Source organism: Cetorhinus maximus, chromosome 3 (assembly GCF_964194155.1).
Source record: "Cetorhinus maximus chromosome 3, sCetMax3.hap1.1, whole genome shotgun sequence".
Taxonomy (NCBI): domain Eukaryota; kingdom Metazoa; phylum Chordata; class Chondrichthyes; order Lamniformes; family Cetorhinidae; genus Cetorhinus; species Cetorhinus maximus.
In genome coordinates, this window is record NC_135881.1 from 100,675,183 (window position 1) to 100,696,037 (window position 20,855).

Genomic DNA, 20,855 nt, shown 5'->3' on the forward strand with positions numbered 1-20,855 from the left:
GGTTTAACTGACTGTACACTAACTGATGCACAGTCCTTGTTGTTAATTTCAGCATCACCACCACATGGCCGGGCCCAAAGACACCGCAGCCTGAGGCTCCACACAGCTCCACACCTGAGGCTCAAGACGTGCAACTTACGGCACATCATTTCAGCCAGCCAGGCACCAGCGCAGACACAAACACCTCAGTGGGGAATTTACCGTCGGCTAGTGTCCCGGGTCACAGTGGAGAGGGCATTTCACTATCGCTGGAGGAGATGGTAGGGACAGAGAGTGCCGATGGCGCCAGCAGCCTGAGGGCTGCAGGAGACCAGGCACATGCTGAGTCTGGCACTGATGATGTGCCTCTGGAGTTGTCCCCAATGCAGCAGCTTCAGGACAAGCTGCAGAAATCGTGTTTGCATCTGGCAGGGTTGCATGAGGGTATGCTTCAGTTGGTCTCTGCAATGGAGGAGTCCAGGCAGAGTGCATGTGAAGGCATGAACCTCAGGACAGAGCTTCTGGCTTCCTCCACTGACAGATTGGCGACTCTCATGGAGAGGGGGTTCGATCGGATGGAGAATCTTCTGATTGGGTTACGCTCTGACCTGCAAGCCCTCACAGCGGTACTGGCCACAGGTGGTCATTCGCAATGTGGGAGATGTTGTGGGCACCAAGCGTCAGCACTCGGTGCCCATGCAACTGCAGTGAGCAGGGAGGTCCAATGGGACCTCACGTCGGCGCAGCAGCTGCCTGTCTTCGCTGCGAGCTCCTCTCGGGATGCTCCAGATGAGGGCAGCAGCTCCTCCACCCCTCTGCCAGTCAACGTTGCTTCGGTTGAGGCTGCGACAACTGGGGAGGTGCCAGTTCTGGAACTGGCCACTCCCTCCCAGTCGGGGCCATCACAGGCTCCACGGGCCAGAGGATGGCCGCCAAGGTCATCGAGGCCAACAGGACAACAGAGTCTGCAGGCTGTCTCACAAGCCACTCCAACCGATGGAGTGACACCTAGACGTAGCATCCGCAAACGAAAGCATAAGGCACGTTAGGCACTCAACGGGTATGTCACTGGTGATTTTGTGTTGGCCTTAGAATAGGGAAAAATATACTTATGTTTGCAATAGGGACATTTCTGTTATATGTTGGACATAATAAAGTCCACTTTGCTGACCATGGCTGAGGGTGTTTCCTTTGTGCTGTATTTGTCTTTTTCACAGACATATCATGAGTCTTTGAGTGGACATTGATGTTTCTGTACCAAGCCCTTAGTTGCAGCTGATAAGGTGGAAGATGTAGCACCTAAGTGCCACGTGTGGAAGCACCAGGCAATGCTGGTCCTGCTGATCCATGTGTGTGGAGCTAGCTGAAGGGTCGTTGAATTAAACTGTCCCGGGTGTCCCTGCCTCCTTGGTGTAAACGCGGGTCGGCGTGCTGCCCCTCATCATCGCCCTGTTCTTCCTCATCCTCTGAGCCACTGCTGGATTCATCATGTGCAGCCTCATCTACTGCATCAAGGTCTTCATCGTCAACTGCATCCCCCCTGGGAGTGTCTGAGGATGTAGGCGTCGTGGGAGCTGCCTGGGTACCTTGCACAAACTTGCAGAATCTACATCCTGTGATCACACACTATCTGCACGTTCAGCCCTTCCTGTTGACGAAGGCGCCGGGCTCATCTGCTGGCGCCTTGATGGCCACATGTGTGCAGTCTATTGCACCCTGGACGCGGGGGAAGCCAGCAATGGCCGTGAAGCCTCTGGCTCGCTGTGCCTGACTTGCCTGGTCGCAGCGGAAGTGGATGAAGGTCAATACCGTCTGAACAGAGCGTCTGTAACCTGCTTGACACAAGTGTGGACAGCTGATCGGGAGACACCGCAAAGATCACCCACCGAACCCTGGAAGGAGCCAGAGGCATAGAAGTGGAGGGCAACTGTGACCTTCAAAGTCACTGGCATGGAGTGTCCCCCCACACAGTTAGGGGAGATCTCAGGGCCAATCATCTGATTGATATAGTTGACTGTCTCCCTTGAGAGTCGGAGCCTCCTTTGGCACTGCACCTTAGTCATATTGAGGTAGCTGCTTCACCACCTGTATACTCTGGCAGCAGGATAGTGGCGTCTTCTGCGGCCCCTTCTGCCTTGGACTTCCTCTTGGCCCTGCGCCCCTTGTGCCTGCACCCGGCCTCTCAAAGGTGGCTCCCCTGGAGGGTGATTGTCCACTCCTGGCCTCCTCCTTATTCTATCCCTCCCTTCCTCCTCAGAGGAGCTGCCTCCAGTGGAGATGTCAGAACCCATACCCCCAGGCTAAATGGAGGCCTCCGGAAAGCTGCAGGCCCGAGAAAGATTATTGTCTGCAGACTTGTTGCAAAGTACACAAAAAGCTCTTTGAAATCGATGTGAATTGGTAACAATCAAACAGGCAACCTTAAAACACTTTCTGCAATTAAAACTTCATGGAAAACATGAACAACCCCTCGGAGTCCACATATCCCGCCAGTGCATGAGTTTTATTAAAAAATCTCCTACCTGCCAGCTCATTGGGCCCATGCGCAACCCAAAGTTCGCATGGGCCCCTCAAAATCCTTGACAATTGGCAAGTTAAGGGCCTTAATGAGGCCTTTAATTAACGGCGGGTGCGCGTCCTGCTGCAGTGCGCGCCAGCCAACCAAAATATCGCGATGCTGCGCGCTGACGTCGGGACGCGCGCGCGACATTTTAAGCGCTGACGTGCGGGTTCCGCCACCCACACATCAGCCAGAAAATTCTGCCCATGGTTTAGCACTGGTTGGATGGGGAAATCTTTGAAATGAACAGTTGGCATGAAGCTTGCATGCTGCCCACGTCACAAGCAAATGGTGAGGATTAATTACTCATTATGATTCCCCCATCAGTTTTTGAATGTTATTGAATTTAATCTGTCATCTCCTAAGAGGAGAAAATTTTGGGGGTTTGGGGTGGGGCGTGTAAATGGAAACTTCATTTCTCTTAGGCAATCTAAACTCACCCCGAACACATTGGCCTTGAGTTGCACAATAGGTACCACTTTATCAAAAGCAATTTTGCTATAATTTCCTGGTAAATATACTAGAAATCCACAATCATTCTGATTCAGGTTTGGCAGGTGTGCGGTGGAAGAGACACAAACTAAGCTGGACTCAAGATATACCAGGTAAAAACCCATCTGGTTCACTAATGTCCTTTAGGAAAGGAAATCTTTCTTACCTAATCTGGCCTACATATGACTCCAGACTCACAGCAATGTGGTTAACTCATAAATGCCCTCTGAAATAGCCTGGCAAGCCACTTAATTAGTTCATCACCACCTTCTCAAGGGCAATTAGAGGTGGACAACAAATGCTGGCCAAGCCAGCGACACCCACATCCCGTGAGTGAATGTTTTTTTTAATTCAGCCTTTCATAACATTTTCTGAGAGACCTTGTTTAGGATGGAACCTTCACTCATCTCAAAAGTGAACGCTGCACCTGAGTTTGTGTGGCTGGGGAAGAGGACAGACCAAATGAAGAGTTTCCTCATCCCACGGCCGGAAAAGCATAGCCAAATGAACTGCTCTGCCTTCTACTGAAAGCGGGCTCAACTAGGCCTCCAGACCTTGACAAAAGGACGAAAACAAAAAGGACAAATCCACCCATGCCATTTTTTTTTTATGTCAAGCCTGATAATAATTGAGCTCTTTAAGAGAAAAGTTACCTGCAGCCTGTTAGTATAGTGACCTGGACACGTGAAGGAAACAACTGAAACAACAAAGAATCTGATGCAAATTCAAAAAATTGCTTTTCGTTTCTGAAAAATTAAACTCACCCTTCCTTCATATTATTGATGGGAAGAGGCACTCTCCCACCCCGATCAAGTGCTGAGGTGATGTTGATGGCATTGAGACGATCAGGCTGCCAAACATTCTTCACTGCTCCCAGGAAATCACCAATAACCTCACTTGCCAACATCTCTTCAACATTCATGTTCTTCACAAAGAACTCCGCTTGATAGGGCAACGGGTAATCTTTAAACAACAAGAATGCAAAGGTTGAAAATAATGGATGCTCCGATCACAATTTATGAACCACAAAAATATTTGGCAAGTGGTATTCCAGTGGGCTATATGTTGTGGTCGCATTTATACCATCTATATACACAGTAATCTGGAAATTAATTTTCCCATGGTTTATACCCAGGGAACATTTATTCTCCAAATGCAAATCGCACAGCATGGGATGGAGACTCACAATATTTGATCTCTAGACTTTTCACATTTTCCCAAAAGAGTGGAGCGACTGCATCGACAACAAGCAAAGAGGTACTAAAGCCACTGAAATGATGTGAGGCCTGGAAAAGTAAGTCCTCTGCAGCTGCAACCATCTTCTACCTATTTCTTGGGAAGGGAGGCAGCTCTCTACCAGTGATTTAACTAGGCCATTCAAATAACCTGATCCCCAATTCAAAGCTCGGTAAAGCGAGGCTAGGTACAACACATTTCATGAGGAATAATAGGAGGGGCAGGGCCTTAGGGTGTACATGTGAAGGGTTACTGTTTTGAATAGACACTTATGAATTTCCAATGCTGCTGGTGTCGTACGTGGCGTGAGCGGACAATATGGCGAGAAGGCCAGAAATCGGTTTCACAATGTCGTAAAACCAGTTTGCGATTGTCCGCTCAACCCGTCAATGGCGGGGTGAGATCCCCACCATTAGACATCAAGAACCTCATTGTAATACATCTGCATGTCATTATAAGGCCAGCCCGCCGGAATCATTCCCCCCTCCCCCTGCCGCCGGACCGTCCGTCCACATCAACATGATTGCACATTGGTGCAGAACACATCTTGACAAGTGTGACGTGCAAAAGTTGGGACTTATCGCCAGGGTCTTACTCACATTATGGACAACCAAGGAGCAGGGGGGACACTAAAAGCGGTTCCAAGGTGGGGGGGAAAGAGGGGTTCTAAGGGGGGGGGCGGAGTCCTGGCGGGGGGGGTGGGGAGACAGTCCAGGTGAATGTGTAAGGGAGGGCTCTGATGAGCCAATGACTGCCTCCTGTGGAGAAAATTGGGGATTGACAGAGAACTGGGGATGGGTGAGAATGACTAAAGGCAAAGTGAGACGGGAGGGTGGGAGGGTAAGGGTTTGACTGTACCAATAGGTGGGGACTCGGAGGCAGACACAGACCCGGAGGGTGGGAAGGAGGTCGGGGAGATGAGTGTGGGTGGGGTGAGATTTTCGGGAAGAAAGGGAACGTGCACATTCACCAGGACATCCCGAAGGAAAATGGTTGTGGCTGGTAAGTCATGGAAGGGGGGGTGCAAGGTAATGCCGGGGTGGGGGGAGTCAACAGTAATGGGGGAAAAAGGAAATGGGTGACTGGGGGAGGGGAAAACACGGGGGAGCGCTTGGAAAACTGAATCAAGACCATGCTGTCCAAATCGAAAGTGAAATGACAGTCGTGGTGGGTGAGATCAGGTGCTGCATGGGAATTTGGTGGGCGGAAATGTAGGTCAGATCAGATGGACAACTGAACGAGGACTCCTGCAGGCAGCATTGAAAATGCTCAGGCCACTGAGGTGAGTGTGATACATGAAGGACCTATGTACGTGGGAGAGTGGTTACACGAGGCTCTGAAAGGCCCTGCCACACACACACTTCTTCCTCCAGAATCACTCATTGGCCAGCTGCTCCCTCTGCAGTGAGGGAGGGCGAGGTTGAGGGGTTCACAGGTAAAGAGGACTCGGGGGTGAGAGAACAGCCTCTGAAATTCCTGAGTGGATGACTCAGGGGTGTCCTGCTGCCACTCCTCCCCCTTTCAGGTGCCTGGGAGCCCTGGCCTGACTCCTTGAGGGGAAGGAGCACCTGGAGGGACGTCGAGGTGCCCCATTTCCCTCTTGCGTTGCCTCTGCAGGAACTCACCCATGGTTCCCGCAATGGGAGTGCAGGTCTGCGTGCATCTCCACGTTCTGCTGGACCAGGGTCTCCATGGTGTCCACCATCCTCCACATGAGACCTCCATACGCGGATATGTGGACACCACTTCATCAGAGAGCAGGCAGACGACTCCTCCAACTCGCCATGCCACTCTGTTGAGAGCTTCCAACAGCTCTGTGTGATGTTCCCAGCCCTTCTGCTGACTCTCCAGGATGAGTTGGAAGGCCAAATCCAAAGGCTCGTCATCTGACTTGGACCTCACAGATGCCTCTTCTCCAGAAGTCCTCTGCGTGCCGGGGAGCTGGCCGAACCTACCTCCTCCTGCTGCGGATATATGTCCTTGCGGTGACTACCAGTTTATGAACCCGAGCCTGCTCTAGATCTAGGTCCCACTGAGGTGTGTGTCTCTGTGCTGGTGCAGGGCGTGGGTAAGCGTTGTGACGGGTCTTCCAGGCTGCTTATTTCCAGTTCTTCAAAGGAGGAGGTGTCCTCTTGGCTGGAGATGAGGACCTGGATGGAGCTGAGGGATTGACTGGCTGAGGGTGTCGATCGCTTGGCAGAGCTCCCTGTGAACCAAATTAGAGATAATTAATGCATGTCAGCAGAGCCAAAAGCAGGATAGAGACACTCACATTTGCGTTGAGAGGGGGATGATGTGGTGCAGGATCCTCACGTGGGTGTCCGCCGCCGACCTCACCTTGCCGACCGCAGGCATGGTCCATATCTTCACCAGTCAGCGTGATAGCACGCTCCTCAAAGTGAATAAGGGGCCTAATGTGGGCAACTCCACCCCCGGTCTGGGACATCTCCCTGCTGATGTGAGCCAGCTTCTCCTGTGTAGAAACAGATGGAGAGTGTGTGAGCAGGACACATGGCACTGCATGGAATGTTTGTGTGGTGAGCGGAGCCATGGACAAGATGAGGACATGAGCTTGAGAGAGTATGAGCCCGATGGAGATGTGAGGGTGTGTGAGAGAGTTAGTGGTGTTGTCCCTTGAGATCTGAGATCCCTGTGGATGTGTGAAGCATTTGAGCGCGTGAGAGTTGAGAGTGACGAGAAGAGAGAGTTACCTTGGTGGAACGGATGAGACCCTTCATCCTGTAGTGGCACTAGATGGCTGTCCTCTTTTGCAGGACAGTGGCATTGACCACTGCTGCCACCGCCTCCCACCGTCTCCCATACTGGATTAGTGATGCAGCTGCCCATCCTGCAGCCAGAGCAGGGGTAGAGGGCATCACAAAGGCCTCTACAGCGTTCAAAAGGTGCTGGAGGGACGCGTCACTGAAGCAGGGGCTGCAGTCTTTTTGCCTTTCGGGTCCATCCTGTCTTCCATGCAGCAGTCCTTGGCTGGAAACATCGAGAGGTGTGCTCGCGACTGCACTTTAAATGTGGCACCCAGCATGAAGCAGCAAGGTGATGACATGGCAGGTGAATGAGAACCCACCCGTCATGGAAACGGCATGTTTCTCCGGAATGCTTAATTAATACGGCAGGTTTTGGACAACACGGCGTGAGAAGCCGCTATTGCAGCCGACGGGCAAAACATCGTTTTACCCGGCCGCTACTGCACTTGGTGCAAATCTGGGATGATTCCGCCCTGGAGCGGAATCTTTTGATTAGACATGAGAAGGTCAAGGGATGACCTCATGGAAATCTTCAGGATAATGAATGACCATGATCAGTTAAATATTGATGAAGAGGAGATCATCAAGTTTAAGATTATCAAAATTAAAAAAAAGGTCAGAAAAATATATTTACACACAGGGTATGTAAAAACATGAAATTTTCTACTGCAGGCTGGCGTTGATGCAGAGTTCAAATATTCGATGGGAATCAGATAGTTGCCTTTAAACAAGATCCATTAAATGCTATGAAAACAATTAATTTATCATGAAGCAGGAATCTTTAACAGAAATCTGGGAGCTTTACCTGTGAACATCTCAATATTTTTACTCTAGAATGCTCCTTCTCTTTTCCACAGCTAATCTAAACCCTGTGATCCTATGATCACTGTTCCCTAAATGTTCTTCTGACATTTGATCCACTTGACCACATCATTTCCCAGAACCAGATTCTTCTGTATCAAAAACATACTGATCAATAAATTCTCCTGAGCACACTTCAGAAACTCTTCCTCCTCTTTGCCCTTAACACTCCTGCTATCTCAGTTTATATTAGGATAACTAAAGTCCCATTTTCACTACCCTATAGTTCCTGCACCTCTCCTGAAAATTTACTCCTCCATATCATCATCACTAATTGCTGACCTATAGAATACATGCAGTATTGTAATGGCACCTCTACTGTTTATTAACTCTAATCAAATAGATTCTGTCCTTGACTGCTCTAGGACATCCTCTCTCCAACATTGTAATAGTTTTTACATACTCTGTGTGTAAATATATTTTTCTGACCTCTTTTTAATTTTGATAATCTTAAACTTGATGATCTCCTCTTCATCAATATTTAACTGATCATGGTCATTCATTATCCTGAAGATTTCCATGAGGTCATCCCTTGACCTTCTCATGTCTAATCAAAATAGTAATAATCAATACTGCTACTCCTTTTCCATTCTTTCCTTCCCTATCTTTCCTGAATACCCTGTATCCAGGGATATTTAGCACCCAGTCCTGCCTTTTTTTGAGCCAGGGCTCCATTACTGCCATGACATCAGACTCCCATGTGGTTTTGCACCTGCAGCTCATCAACCTTATTCACAAGGCTCCATGCACTATAAACCTGAATAAGATATTACCAAATTTCCTCTTAGTTCGACCCCATCTAATGCCTTACTATTTCTTACTATAGTGCTGTCTGTCACTTCCAATCCTTTGTGCACTTTGTTTCTTTCCTATCAAAAAGAATTGAACAAAGTAAGTACTATTAACTTGATATGCTATAAACTCAGTTTTACTTTCAAACTCCCCACTACGAGTTTCCTTTTCTTACGAAATCTTGAAGGTTCATCCTTCCTAATCTTACATCTGTTACGATCCTGTTAGGGACCATTAACGTTCAAAGAAGAAATCCAAACACCCAGCAACTAACCAACAAAACAATGCTACAATATTTCACGTATTTAAACAAAATCAAGCTTTATTATACTTCAAAAAGAATTGAACAAATTAGGCACTATTAACTTGACATGCTATAAACTCAGTTTTACTTTCAATTTCCCAACTAAGAGTTCCCTTATCTTATGAAATCTTGAAGGTTCATTCATTTTATCTCCGGGGCCAAAGCAAAGTTATATCACAGCTCTCCAGGATTCACTGATTTCTCCAACAGTGTTCAGTTATTTGCCAAGGTACAAGATTTCTTGGGAGGCCTTCCATTAGCTTTTGGCTAAGTGACGTTCTAATTTCGACCTACGACCTCACGACTCTGGATTCCATAGCTTCAGCATGGGCTTCCCTGTGACTCCTGCGTAGTGGCTTAAAACTTCAGAAAACACCCTTGGTTTCCAATAGCACACTGCTATGGTTTCAAACTGCAACCAAGCTGACTACTTTCAGAACTCCAAATGCAACAAGGTTAGCAGCTTTAATATAGAGGATTACTGTAGATTTCTTCCTTTAGCTTCCAGCTAAACAAATCTTCCAGTTGTCTTTCCCCCTTTCAACTTTGTCTTATACTGAATACCAACTCTTAATTACAGGCTGCATCATGCAAAAATAACTACGTTTTAATTCCAAAGTTTTCCTTAATTCTGGGAAACCACATAAATAACATCCTTTACAGGAATAATTGCAAACATCATGTCGCCAGTTCTTCAGCTAAGTAAACCCACCTTCTCTTTTATGATCATACCCTTCTAGCTGTTAACCTCTTAAGTCAACATGGCCCCAAACTTTTAAGTGGAATCAACTCCAAGCTTATCAGTTTCTCAACCAGGTGCTACAGTTAAAACTTGAATTCCTAAAATATAAAAGTTATATTCTAAAACATCTATAAATTAAATTTTCATATCACATACTGATTCCCAGTCCCAAACTAAGTTAGGTTAATCCCTCCCCAACAGCACCATCAAATGCTCCTTAAGGTCACTGGTCCAGCTCTGTTTTGTTTGCTTTTTATTATTCACAAACTTCAAAACAGACAAATGTTGGATTTTTGTTACACATAACACACTGAGTAAATGAGCCACCAAATACTTGTTAATGGCCTCTTTTTGCCCTGTTCCTCTTCACTTCTTTGGTTTCTGATGTAACTTCAGTTCTAATTTTTCACTTTCCAATAAGTTTATCTTTTAAGCCAACGTCCCCCTATAAAGATGACATTTTGAAAGTTGCCTTGTGAACAGCCGGCTATTTTTGGAGTTTTTTTTGCAATTACTCCACAACGGAATTTAGCCAGAAACAAACTTTAAGAACAGACATACCCAAAGTTGGTTCTTACAGTTGCTGAAAATGCACATGGAGAAAGAGTATGAAAGTTCTACACCCACAACATTAACCTGTCTCTTCTCTTTAAAACTGATGTTTACCATTTTTGTTTTTATTTCAAAGACATATCTTCACTATGTACGACCGTAAACACGTTAAAAAAGTATAGCTCCTCACCATTTGAAACCATAATGTTGACAATCAAAGTATGTCTTGCAGTTTCATATGTTCGTCTATTGTACGCAGTGATCTGAAAAAGAAGTGAAACAGCAAATCAAAACAATTTTAAAAATAAGTGTGTCAATTTAAAGTTAACATGCCTTTGGCAATATGTAAAATCCTACATTATTACTGTGCAAATTGTATATTTACCTGCTGAACTGCCCATTGTAAGTGGAAAGAAAAAATTAATGTGTGCAGAGCAGACAAACAGAGAAATGAAAAATTAATTAAAATGAAAATATAAGGGACATCTAAACATACATTTTCCTCAGTAATCAAAGCACAGATAAGTATGGGTAAAGTCATGTTCAAATATCATGCAGTAATTTCATCACCAGTAAAATGACTATTTTACTTAGAACAGATTTCCCTTGCAGTGGAGATGTGCAATGCCAATCAGGCAAGAAACACTTCTGAAGAAATCCTTTTTTAAATTGAAAAATTGGCATTTTGCTTTTTTTCTGTGGTTTGATAGCTCACGAATACAGTCCAGTCTTTGCAGTTTAAGGTGTACATGTATCCTTTCCAACAAGATAATTTCTATGGGTGGAATTATATTACTTTAAACCAGTGGATATTTCACAGGAACCACAGCAGGACCTGGCACTGTCATGCAACATTTTAAGCAATATTTTGAAATTTCCCTTTCCAAATGAGAAAAATATTGTTATATAGTGTCTTGCAATTTTCTGCACAGCTACTACAAATAAATCCAATTAATTAAATTGCAGAGCTCTAGCAAGGGGAAGGGTCAGAGATGGATGATGTAAACACAAGTAAGTGGTGATAATCTGATAATTTAATTCTCAGGATCAGGGCAAGAGAAGGAAGCAGCATAGTTGTAGGATAAGAGCTCATGGAGAGTGTCTGTGTGAGATCAGACCAATTGATCAACCTGGCTTACTGAACTTAATTCTCCTCATCTCATCTGTATTTTCCTTCCTGCCTTGTCCTTACCTACCTACACTGCAACTCTTTTGATGCTGTCTGACAGTTCAACAGATTGCTTTCTTTTTAGCCCCAACTCCCTTTCATTCTAGATGTACATCTCTATTACTCAGCTTGAACAGTCTGAAACTCTACACTTCTGCAAACACTGGTCAGCCTAGTCCCCACTAAACTCCAGCCTTCTCTGCCTGAATTAATGTGTTCTCCTATTGAACAGCTTTTCTTTTAAATCCATTCATTCCCTCTAAATAAAAGGTGTCACTATAAAGGACCTGCATAGTTTCTAACAGTGGGCAGAATCGTCCCAGATTTGCAAAGTTTTACCCACCGTCCGCTATGGCGGCTTTACACGCCGTATCATCCCAAACCCACAGCATTAATTATGCATTCCCAGGGAAACACGCTGTTTCCCTGGAGGGCGGGCAGGCTCTCATTCGCTCACCATGCCATCACCTCACCGCTTCATCAAGCCCGGCGCCATATTTAAAGTCCAGCCACGTGCACAGCTCTCAGTGCTTCCAACCCACGAACACTGCAAAGACAGGATGGCCCCAAAAGGCAAAAAGAGTGCAGTCCCCAGGTTCAATTACGCGCCCTCTGGTGTCTTTTGGATGAAGTGGAGGCTCGCCGTGATGTCCTCTATGCCTGCTCTGGCCACAAGACAGGCAGCAACCTCACTATCCTGGCTTGGGAGTCGGTTGCAGTGGTGAGCAGCGCCAATGCCCTGCAAAAGAGGACAGCAATCCAGTGCAGAAAAAGGATGAATGGTCTCATCCATTTCACCAAGGTAATTCATTCTTCATCACTCTCAACTCACACACTCTCAAACCCATCACACGTCCACAGGGATCTCAGACCTCAAGTGAAAACACCACTAACTCTCATACACCTTCACATCTCCATCAGGCTCATACCCTCTCGAACTTGCATCTTCATCCTGTCCATGGCTCCGCTCACCATACAAACATTCCATGCAGTGCCATGTGTCCTTCTCACACTCTCTCCATCTGTTTTCATGCAGATGCTGGCTCACATCAGCAGGGAGAGTTCCAGACCAGGGGTGGGGTGGCCCACATTAAGCCCCTCACTCACTTTGAGGAGTGTGCCAACGCACTGACGGGTGAGTACATGGACCGTGCCTGCAGTGACAGAGAGGTCGGTGGCGAACACCCTCGTAAGGATCCTGCACCAAATCATCCCTCTCTCATGCAAATGAGATTGCTCTCCCTCCTGCTTTTGACTCTGCTTTCATGAACTGCTTATCTCTACTTTGGTTCATAAGGAGCTCTGCCAAGCGACTGACACCCTCAGCCAGCCATTGCCTCAGCTCCATCCAGGTCCTCACCTTCAGCTAAGAGGGCACCTCTTCCATTGAAAAGCTGGAAATAAGCAGCCTGGAAGACTCGTCACAGCGCTTACCCACACCCTGCACCACTGCAGAGACACATGCCTCGGTGGGACCTAGATCTAGAGCAGGCTCAGGTTCACAATCTGGTGGTCACCGCATGGGCACGTGTCCGCAGCGGGAGGAGGCAGGTTCAGCCAAGCTCCCCGGCACTCGGAGGACTGCTGGGGATCAGGCACCTATGAAGTCCAAGTCAGATGACGAGCCTCTAGATCTGGCCTCCCAACTCATCGTGGAGAGTCAGCAGAAGGCAGGGGAACATCACGCAGAGTGGCATGAGAGTCAGAGGAGTGCATCTGCCCGCTCCCTGATGATGTGGTGCCCACATGTGCATCTAGGATGTCTCCTTAGGGAGGATAGCAGACACCATGGAGATTCTGGTCCAGCAGAACACGGAGATGTGTGCAGACCCGCATTCCATCGTGGGTGTCAACGGTGAGTTCCTGCAGTGACAACGCGAGAGGGAAATGGGGCACCTTGATGTCCATCCAGGTGCTCCTTCCCTTCAAGCAGTCAGGCCAGGCCCCCAAGCACCCGAAGGAGGAGGAGCGGCAGCTGGACACCCCTGGGTCACCCACTCAGGAATCTCAGAGGCTGTCCTCTCCCTCCGAGTACCCTTTGCATGCAATCCGCTCAACCTCGTCTTCTGTCTCCGCAGAGGGAGCAGCTGGCCAACAAGTGATTCTGGAGGGAAAGGTGTGTGGGGGCAGGGCCTTTCGGAGTCTCATGCAAGCACACTCCCACTCATGTGGATCCTTCACGTATCACACTCACCTCAATGTCCTGAGCATTTTGAATGCTGCCTGCTGGGGTTCGCTTTCAGTTGGGCATCTGAGCTGACCTGCATCTCTGCCCACCCACTGATCACACTCCCATGCAGCACCTGATCTCACCCACCACGACTATCGTTTCACTTTTGATTTGGACAGCATGGTCTGGATTCGGTTTGTCATGCGCTTCCCCGTCTTTTCCTCTACCCCAGTCACCCATTTCCTTTCCCCCATCACAGTTGACCTCCTGGCATCACCTTCCATCTCTCCTCCGTGACCTATCAGCCACAACTCTTTTCCTTTGGAAATGTCCAGGTGAATGTGCACATTCCCTTCCTTCCCAAGAATCCCACCCCCAACCACATTCACCTCCCCGACCTCCTCCTTCCCACCCCCAGGGTCCGTGCCTGCCTCCAAGTCCCCAACAATCACCCTCATTGTCCCTTTTATCACTACCGTCATACCCTCACCCTCCCACCCTACCCCCTCACTCTGCCCTCTGTGGTCTTCGCCATTCCTTATACCATGCCCATCTTCAGTTCGGTCTCCAGAAGGCAGTCATGCACCCATCAGACCCCTCTCTCGCACATTCAGCCAGACATCGCCCCCTCCGGACCCCTTCCCCCCAGTCTCCTTCTCCTCCTCCGCACTCCTTCACCCCTCTGAGCTCCTTCCCTTATAATTTCCACCCCACCGTACACCTACCTCCCCAGGTGCCATCTTCTTCCCCATTACCCTCTCCTCCCCTCTACTCCCTCCCCCCTCCCAACCTCACCCCCCCAACACCTTCATTTTCCTCCTCCCAACTTCACCCCCCCAACACCTCTTCCTCTCCCAGTTAATCCTAGACCTTCCTCTCCCACCCCCTCAACCATCATCCGTTGTGAGCATCAACGGTGACTTTCCAACTTCCGTGAGCTGCTTCGCAGCAGAGCCATGTCCATGAGAATCCACCCAGCATGCCATGGGTGTTCTTCCAGGATCCCGTTGCTGTCAGGCTCCAGCATCTTCTGCTGCTCGGATGTCCACGATGTGAGCAAGGCCCTCGCAGTAGGTCCTAAATTCTGCACGTCACAATTGTCAAGACGTGTTCTGTACCACACTGAGGTTCCCAACATCTGATGGCATGGAAGGCAGCTCGCCATGTGGGCAGGGTGGACAATTGCAAACTGGTTTCACGATCTGTGAAACTGATTTTTGGCCAACTCACCATATTGTCCGCTCACGCCAAACACGCCCGACGCCAGCGGATACGGAAAAGCCCAGCCAGTGTTTCTATTTTAGGATACATTGAACATTCTTTGTTCCAGTGCTAGTCAGGCTGTCACGAAGCTATAATAATTTTCAGAATATTAGTGTGGTTTATTGTAAAGTAGGTTTATGGGTGTGAGTGTAGATGGTTCTGTGTGATTTAACTAATTAGTTAAATTATACAAGCTTGAAATTATCAAAAGAAGTTAAGAGGGAAAAGGCATTTGAAATGCTAACGTGTAAACATAGATGAGGTGTTAGCATGTAGGGTGTGAAGGAAATTTGCAAAACCGTTATAATAGTGTGGCCAAGTTTTTCTTGTGGATTTGGTCCGCCTGGTACACATCACCTGCCACTTCATAACAGGGCCCTCTCCTTGGCCTATTTTTCCATTACATTAATGACTGTGTCAGTTTTGGTTCTTTATCATGCCTGACCTGGAGAGTATCATTAGCTTGGCTTCAAATTACCATCCTTCCCTTACCTTTATTTACATGGTTCATCTCTGTCTCTTCACTTGCCTTCCTGGACCCTATCTCTATCTCTGAGAATCTGCTTTCCGCTGCAATCTACTACAAGCTCACCAACTCCCATAACTGGATTACACTTCTTGCCACTCAGCTTTTGTAAGGACTCCATTCCTTTCCCTAGTGTTTCCAACTCTGTCACAACTGCTCTGGTGACACCAGCTTCCCTACCAGAGCTTCTGAAATGTTCTCTCTTTCCCTCAGCTGAGGACTGCTCTCAGTTAAGGGTGCTATTTATTTCCAATAAAGTCTATTCATCTAACTTTCCGGTATATCAGCCCTTTTTTATTTCCTCCGTGCCCCATGAGACCTATGAAAGGGTCTCGCTTGTTCTCATCTTCCATCCCACCCATTTCTGTATTTGACAGATCATCTTCCATTATTTCTACCACCTCCATCGTATTCTCATTACTAAGGACATCTTTCCCACTGTGATACGCTGGTCAATTCTTTCAAAATCCCTATCACCTGCTCTCCTCCCATGTATTTTCCAATGCAGGCACTGGAGATGCAATGCCTGGTTGTTTACCGCCTCCTAAACCACAGGCTGGGTTTTACACCACCCCCTCCGCCGGGCGTGTTTTGGGCAGGGGAGGGCAGATAAAATATGTTGGGTGGCCAACCCACCTCCTTCCCACCCAGCCTCGAACCTTTCTACATGATACGAGGGATGGATAATGTGCCCGCTAGCCTGTCCGCTCTTAAGCCTATTGAGGCCCTTAGCTGCCCAATTAAGGGCCCAAATCCACCTCCACTGCCATAAAATGCTGGGCAGAATGCAACGACCATTTTTAAAACCGCTTTTTTGAAAAGGCGGGAAGGAAGGGGGTGGGGTGTGCACATCAATGGGGGGGGAGGGTGCCCTGTATGCATCGAGGGCACCCACCCCTTTGTTCCTACCCATCTGACCTCCAAAACTGCCCCCCAACCCCACTCCAATCATCCCCCTCCCTAGGGTCCCCAATCCCTTCTCGCCCTAAAACCCTGAAACTTGCCTCAGTCCGGACGTCACTGTGGGCCTGTCTGCAGTCCACTACTGAGTTCTGGCGCTGCTGGGGCTGCTAGCCAATTAGATTGGCTGGCAGCTCGAGGGCAGAATATCCATTCCGCTGAGGAGCTGAAGACCAACCCCAGTGTATTATCACTGCGGGGCAGGCATTTTGAAATTAACTTTTATTTTGGGGGAGCTGGGGGTGAGCAAAACCCAACCCCACCCCATAAAATCCAGTCCCACAGCACAGTACTGAGCACTCCTTCAAGTGAGCAAGCAATTTGCATGCATTTCCTCCAACTTTGGATACTAAATCTATAGTTCAAGCTCCTCTATATGAGAAATGTAGGGTTTAATAGTCTTTTTATTATGCTTTTATGATCTCTCTATGATGTTAGTTGTCTTTTTATGCCAAGGCCAAATTGCAAAGCATGACAATTAATCTTGTCTGGAAAATGTCAACATGTGATTGTTAAATAACGTGGTTAAGCAAGCTGTGATAAGGACAAAAGTAGTTAAACATTTGACAAACTTAAATATGGTCTGTCTGACGCCTTATGCTGAAATAGCAATTACATAGTATTGTAGTTTATAACATGTTGAAGTTTAAGGAACAAGTCATTATGTTGAGAAGCGAATTAATGGTCTAACTATATGTATCAATGTCTTGGAAAAGCAAATGTGGTTGCTTATTTTGTAAAATGTTTAGAATTTGTTGCACTAGGTTGAAATGCTACGCAGGATTGTGATCTTTGGACTCTTTTGCAAGAGCTATTAAGAGAATAGGTAACCTGTAAGGTTGCGTGTGAACTGAAATGTAAAGAGAGTATGACATCAGACTAAACTAATCATGTAAGAGAAATTGGGATATGCCCTAACAGGGTACACTACCAGGAAAGAGGATAAAGGATGAAGCGCTTCGAGGCATCGGTGCACACCAACAGAAGAAGAATCAAAGATAATGAGTCAACAGAACACTTGAAGAGACAGTGCCCCAACTATCCAGGAGACAAAAACCAGAGTCACAGAAGGCACAGCTGTGTACTGCTGCCTACATTAAGTGATGCATAGTTTAGCTTGTGTTGATTAATAAATCTATTGTCACTCAATCAGTCTGTATCTGTGTGATCCTTAAATCAGTCATGAACAAGTCTCAAATCTATGAATCTAACAGGAAGATCAAATACAGATTAGGTAATTACTTTGCTAACACCCCTATTCTGTCCACAATTGCAACCCCAAGCTCCTTCATTTTCCCATCCCATTCCCATCTCTGGCCTTCTAAACTGTTTCATTAAAGCTTATATATGAAGTATATATATGCCAAGTAACAGCACTTCATCTTTTTATTCATCACGTTGCAGTCCTCTTGATACCAACTTTAATAATATTACATTATAGCTCCCATCTACTCTCAAGTACCCATTGCTTATGGACATCGGGGAAGAAAAGAGCAGGTGCTCAGGGTGGGGGCACTGTGGGATGGGCTACATCTTTGATGTCCACCTGATTTTTCCTTCTACCAAGTTCCTGGGCCACTGGAGTCCATTGTGCTTTTCCAATTTTCATGTTTCCCTTTCATTCTGCCTATCATCATTTTTTAAAAATTCGTTCATGGGATGTGGGTAGGCAATCAGAGGGCATTTAAGAGTCTTCTGCAGTCACAACAGATTTCCTTCCCTAAACCCCGATGGGTTTTTACAACAATCAACAATGGTTTAATAGTCATCATTAGATTTTTAATTCCAAATTTTTACTGAATTCAAATTCCACCATCTGCCGTGGTGGGATTCAAACCCCAGAGCATTCCCCTGGGTCTCTGGATTACTAGTCCAGTGACAATACCACCATGACATCGCTTCCCCCAGGGTAGCTTTTAGCTATTCACATACTCTCTGATGCTTCATCTGTCTTTTACTCCTTGATTTTTTTATTACACCCCCTGCTAATGTTGCACACTTTTATCAGTACATTTGTTTTAAATCATTCATGGGATATAACAATGCCAACATTTGTTGCCCCCCAATTGCCCTTGAGAAGGTGATGGTGAGTTGTTTTCTTGAACCACTGAAGTCCATGTGGTGTTAGAACACCCACAGTTCAGTTAAGGAAGGAGTTCAAGGATTTTGACCTAATTCTGCTATTAAACCATCTCCTGTTTTCCATGTCGGTATTTTATAGGTCATCCTATTTGTCACCCTGTGTGTAGGCTTGCAGAAAACTCTTCAAATTGGTGCTGTAAACTGCCCCCACACACAACTCTCCCAATCCCTTCCACTATACAGAGAAAAGTACAACAGCGGGGCCTAAACAGAGCTATATTGAGAAAAATGCTAGAGTCGCAATGAAGCTCATTTAATGTATAATTCAGGTTTGGTATCTTGCAAAAAGAACAAGTGGACAGTAAAAACAAGAAAACAGGAAATCAGCTCAGGTGACTATATATGAGAAGTGACAATATGCAATATGTTACTACTGGTGATGATCAGGTTAAGTGAGAGTTCAGGAGAAATCAGCATAGCTTCTACTCTTAGCTGTGACCAGACTCTCAGAAGACAGGATAGCAATTTTGTTCACATGTCAGTATTTGGTTAGCAGCACCCTCACCTTAAATCAAAAGATTGTAGATTGAGTGCACTCTCTGATTAGCAACAAAAAAGCTAGGTTATCACTGCTGTGTAACACTGAGCATGGACTGCGTTGATGCAGACATCACCATTTGGATGAACAATGATGTACAAGATCCCAAAGCACTTTAATAAGGGAGGAGCAGAAAGTTTTCTGTCTATTCTTGTTAATGTTTATCCTTTAGCTAATACCAACGAAATGAACTCAGCACTGCTGTTTTACAATCTATGTGCAAAATGGCTGCCACATTTACCTCCATAAAAAGAGTCACATCACTTCAAAGTATGTAAAAGCATCGAGAGATGCAATAGCATGCTATAGAAGTGGAACAGCTTATCCCCACTTTCCATTCCAAATTTTTTGTATGGGTCATGAATTTTCTTGGAGCTGTTTCTGCAGCCAAACTTCGCTGAAAGAGAGATGGAAATCCCATTTATTCAGGAAATTACATCAGTGGAGTGAAGAAATTCCCAGTCACAGAAAAGATTTCAGTACAGTTGTACCTTTTCTTTCAACTTGAGCACGGGGTTACTGTAACTGCTGGGTTTTTTTTAAAAATTGAAAAATATTTCTAGATTACCAGATTGCATTGAATTATATGGTAGAATATACATATTTCGTAAGTGAGAATAAACTGTTCATATTTATTCAGAAATTCTTTATTTTGTCCGCAATCTATAAACATTTAGTATAATATTGCATTACTGATCACGTTACTATGGTACCTCAATGACTGTTGTCTTGTCAGTATTCTCAGTGGTTGGTGACCCATAAAGCACTCCGTCACTGTATGGAGTTCTTTGAATATATCGCAGCCAGCCAGGTCTGTCCGGGTATCCTTTTAGATTTGTCTTAAATGTAATGGGATCATTTCGAGCATCAGCTAAACCAAAATTAGAAATACTTTAGAATAATATTCATAAGGAAATGCAGAATTCTTTTTAGTTACTGATTTTGTGTTTTTATACCCTATATAGTATTGTGAATTAAGTGAGCATTGCATTTAGATTCAAAGATGATTATTGGTGTAATGAATAATTACGTTAAGTCAATTAGTGTAGACGATCATGTCAATGAGATCCCCTGATGGTTCTGTGCATAGTTGAGTTACACAGACCAGGAAAGCATCAGAATTAGTCTATCCCAAGTTTACTGGTCATAATCAAGATGGAGTAAGGAAACTACATATAGCCTTAGGGCCAGAAGGAAGGAAGGAAGGAAAGCTTTGACACAGTCTGTGCGGCTAATTGCTTTCCAGTAACTCGTGTTGAAATATGCTGGTGTATATTGGGTAAAAACAGGTTCGCAATTGGGTATGATATCTCACAGGCAAATAATGTTGCAACATTAATTTTCAAGGTTCAGACAAGAATGGATACTTCAGTGAGGTACTGCAAATGTCTTCTTTTAAATTGAAAAGAGAAAATAGCCACTAAAAAAAATTTTGTTATGTTGTTTTCATTTTCTACTGATTTCTTTCTCCCTTTCTCTTGAAAGTGCAGATGCATGCTCACCAAAATGGCCATTTTTCATGTTTGTCTGTGACAGTAATTTTTAGCACACTATTCAACGGTGAAGACATTATTGCCAAATTCATCCTGTCCTTGCTCAAAGTCCACATATGTGCATCTTCTAGCAGGAACCAAAGGTGATTTCTTCACTTCCCTTGTCCAAAGAGACTAAGGCTACTGCAACACCCCAATAACTGCCCTAGCTGACATCCGCAAACATAGCATACAAATTTTAGGTTAACTTGGGATCCTCCTGGTCTTTTAGTGCTACATTAATCAGCCCCGTCGGATTTTACTGAATATAAT

At 45.9% G+C, this 20,855-nt stretch overlaps 1 protein-coding gene across 4 annotated transcripts in view; it reads right to left on the reverse strand.

Annotated features, from left to right (window-relative positions):
* sgce (sarcoglycan, epsilon) overlaps positions 1–20,855 on the reverse strand; it is an 89,727-nt gene that overhangs the window by 33,371 nt on the left and 35,501 nt on the right. For all 4 annotated transcript variants that reach the window (XM_078538766.1, XM_078538765.1, XM_078538767.1 and 1 more), the window contains 3 exons: positions 19,764–19,921; positions 10,474–10,546; positions 3,796–3,994 (listed from right to left, as the gene is read on the reverse strand). In XM_078538766.1, the coding sequence (XP_078394892.1) occupies positions 3,796–3,994; positions 10,474–10,546; positions 19,764–19,921 (430 nt within the window). The remainder of the gene's footprint in view (positions 1–3,795; positions 3,995–10,473; positions 10,547–19,763; positions 19,922–20,855) is intronic.